General features: G+C 47.3%; 1 protein-coding gene across 1 annotated transcript; it reads right to left on the reverse strand.

The window, feature by feature from the left end:
• Positions 1-1,681: 1,681 nt before the first annotated feature.
• LOC147970602 (uncharacterized) lies at positions 1,682-2,374 on the reverse strand. The gene has a single exon (XM_087523509.1). The coding sequence runs from the start codon at positions 2,372-2,374 to the stop codon at positions 1,682-1,684; it is 693 nt and encodes a 230-aa protein (XP_087379635.1).
• Positions 2,375-4,027: the final 1,653 nt, after the last annotated feature.

A 4,027-nucleotide genomic window follows, 5' to 3' on the forward strand; every position in this document is an offset into this window, starting at 1 on the left:
TCCCGTGAGGGAATTCACCTCATTCTTCATCGGTGTGCGTCTGGATACATACTTGATCCTCTTCTGCTCCGGGGTGGTGACCAAAATCGTCTTGCGGGCACAGTCAATGTTCCCTTCAAACTTCGTCAACCAGTCCATGCCTAGGATCACATCCAATCCCTGGGATTCCAATACTACGAGGTCTGCAAGAAAATCATGATTTCCGATGCTGAGGGTCGAATGACAGCCTAAGCCTGCCGTCATCTCTCCTCCCGGGGAAGTGACCTGAAGAGGGGTTCTAAGGGTTCTAGTGGGCAACCCGTACTTTTCCACAACTACCCTTGATATGAATGAATGCGTTGCACCAGAATCAAACAGTACCAATACTGGACATGAATTTAATAAAAACTTACCAACCACAGTGTCTGTCTGATCATAGATGTCCTCCACGTCGATGCGGTTCACCTGGGCACGAGGAAAAGGATTAGGCTTCTTTGCTGAGCTTCCATTGCCGTTGCAGTTTCCATTCCTCTGCTTGGCCTCCGGACAATCGGTGGCATAGCGTCCTGTCTTCTGGCACTTGAAACAGGTGATATGACTAAGATCCTTCTGAGCCGGAGCAGGACAGTGCTGGTTGCCATTGCTTGACTTGGAGTTGTTATCGTGGTTGCGATCGTTCCCGTTCCCTCCATGGTTATGTCCTCCATGATTATGTCCTCCATGGGTGTGATGGGTATGTCCTCCCGAGTATGGGGCATAGCGGGGTTTCTGTTGAGCTCCGGAGTTGTACTTTCCCTGGCCATATTTCCGCTTGCGGCTTGCAATCTGCTGCTGCTTGCCTTCAAGTATAGTGGCCTTGTCTACCAGCTCCTGGTAGTTGTTGAAGGTAGCCACCATTAGCTGCATTCCCAGCTCATCATTGAGTCCCTCGAGAAACTTCTCTTGCTTTGCGGCATCTGTGGCCACATCATCTGGGGCATAGCGAGATAATTTGCTGAACTCATCCACATACTGCCTCATAGTACGGTTCCCCTGGCGTAAGTTGCAGAACTCACGCTTCTTCAGACTCATGGCTCCAGCTGAGACTGGAGCGGTGCGAAAAGCCTGCTGAAACTGATCCCATGTCCTGGTGGTGACCGGATAAGTGGCAGTGTAGTTCTCCCACCAAGAGGCTGCAGGTCCATCCAGTTGATGTGCGGCAAAACGCACCTTCTCAGCATCTGTGCATCCAGCAGTTGCTAGCTCCCTTCCGATCTTGCGGAGCCAATCATCAGCTACAATCGGCTCGGTGCTACTAGAGAACACCGGCGGATTCAGCCATAGGAACCGGGTCAGGTTATCGACAGGGGGTGGTGGCGGTGGATTGTTGTTATTGTTGTTGTTGCCTTGGTTTTGGATGAGCATTTGCATTAAGGCATTCCGCTGTTGAATCAGCTGGGTGAGCTCTGGCGGGAAAGTGAAACCGGGGTCACGTCTCGGAGGCATCTAGTGTGGAGTGGATGAGAAATTAGAATAGAACAAGGGTCTAATGAAGAAATAGCACTACCCAAATGAATGCACAAACATAATCACACCAATCATTTATTCACTCATCTCAAACAAGGTTCAATCTCGGATTACAAATCCTCACGACTAATTGAAAATAACGGCCTAACTGATCGATGAAAAATAAAATAACATGGCGGTCGACTAAATGTCTTCATCAATTATCCTTGTGTCCTCTGGTGCGGCGTCCTCTGATGCGGCGCCTCCTCTTGCGGCTTCCTTCGGTGGAGCTTTCTTCATAATCCTGGTCATTGCTCACAAGGGGTCCATCATCTCCACTCGGAAAAAGGTCTTCTCCCAGGTCCATCTTCTCCTCCAGTGTGGCAATATGTTTATCCCGGTCCTCGATTCTATCCATAAAGTCCTTGACTTCTTCTTCATTCTCAAGGCAGTCCGCGCGTGCCTTCTCCTCCAGTTCTAGTTCACGGAACAACAACCTCTTGTGTACCTTCGAGCTTCGGCGCGTCTGGATTTCCTGGTTCCTGAGGAGACTCTCCAAGTCTTGGACATATGAAAGAATGGAGTCGTCCTCCACGGTACGGATGATATCTCCATTCCTAGCTCTGCGAGAAATCATGGCGAGGTCTGATGGGTCGAGCTCGGCCCTGTACTCTTGTCGGAGATGTCCAGGTGCATGATAAATCGCCATGTCTCTTCCAAGGATCCAAGTGAAAGCAGTAAACTCAAAGTCGATGGGTTCTGAATGTCCTCCAAAGGTCCTCCCTGGAATGTGCACCTTAATCTTGTAGTGGGTATCCGTCGGAAGTGCATTGGTAGGCTTCCCGGTGATTGAGGGCAGAGCAATCTTCAGCTTCTTCATGATCTGAACCAGCTTCTTGCCGAAAAGCATTGACTCATCAAGCTGGAAAAACTCCGGTAGCAGAACTGGGGTGAACTCGGCGGCCATCTAGAATGTTGAAAATCGAGGAGAAGTCAAAAATGAACTGGGGAGAATTACGGAATGATAAGAATATAAAATAAAATAGTTTCTTCCTATGGCTTTCCGATCCTATGGATTACGTCCTACGGTCAGCGTGTGCTCTGAATACCATCTCTGTAGCGACCTGACCCTAAATCGGTCAAGTCTCTGTGTAGCTGTACCATCCCAAGATCATGCTGGCACACACAGTACATTGATGAAAAGATTCAAAGTTCAATCACACCTAAATTTATTACATGATTCTCATATCGAGTCTTTATTACATCATAATAAATTCGGCCGAAGGCCAACTCATGACAAATAAACTAAATAAAGCCGCGGAAGCGTAGATCGTAGCCTCACTCCTAGTCGGAAAACTCCTCTGCAACATGAGACGTTGCAGCCATGTAGGTCAGCATTTTGAATATGCCGGCAAGTCATAGAGGGAACAACAAATAATAATACTAACACTATATGCAATTTGGCTGTGGGGCTCTAAGTTTTATGTTTTTGCGAAAAAGCCAGTTTTTCCCTACAACAAAGGACTTGCTTGCAATTACTACAAAATGTTGGTTGTTAATGAGATGGTTCCGCCAACTAGTGTCTCATACCCGGAATTATTAATAACCCATCAATTAAATAATAATGTTCGGTGTTGAGATTTCTGAAATACTCCAATTTCCAGAGGCTCATTTGTCCGTAACCGGGGACACGGGTAATCGATTAGGTTGTTATTCTACAGAGTCTTGTGCACTTTACCCACAAGATTCGTTCCCTCCTTTATGTCCTCACACTGCCTGGTGTTCGAAGACGGGACGAACGAAACATGGTCTTTCGTAGAGTTTCTCTGGGCACTGCTGGTGCCCATCCATGTCCTACTGTTCTTCTACATCTGCTGGCATGGTCCGTCCAGAGTCACGCCTAAGGTCAACCCAGCCAGAGCCCATAATGGCTTGCGGCTACACATGTAAGCTTCCGGTCAAGGTGTATCCATCCGTCTCTTCGTGGCTGGGTGAAGCTTTCCACAAGATGTCATGGCGCATCTCCATGCATCCCGGCCATCCGCTGGTTTCTCCAAGGTGCCCGTCAACCGTCCTCCACCCAGTAGTGAATTTGAAGTCCATCTTGAGCTTGAATTCATGGGGTTGTCATCATCTTGACTCTCACATCTCCCTTATGAATCTCTCAACCAACCCCGTCTATGAGCATAGCAAAATAAACTACATTGTCCCGGGCAATGGTAACAAGGGGAATTGGGTTCATCCTAGCTCATGATACTACTCAAGAACATAACTTAAAATTCTCCTACTGCATGCATGGTGTGGGGGGGGGGGGCTAATTCTAATGGAAAAAAATCATAGGTATTATAAAACATGATCAAATGACTTGCCTGGCTGACGGTCTTCAGACGCTAGTGACTCGTGATAGTAAGCTTCGCACTCCGGAAATTCTATCGAAGCAAACAATAATCATATAAGCATACAAACATGCATTCGCATTAACATAACATCATGCTAACCTAAATCACACAAAAGCAATCAAACCAAAACCAAAGAAAACTCGAAGAACTCCAAACCAACAACT

The sequence above is a fragment of the Triticum urartu genome, chromosome 5A (assembly GCF_056163025.1).
Source record: "Triticum urartu cultivar PI428250 chromosome 5A, HENAU_Tu73, whole genome shotgun sequence".
Taxonomy (NCBI): Eukaryota; Viridiplantae; Streptophyta; class Magnoliopsida; order Poales; family Poaceae; genus Triticum; species Triticum urartu.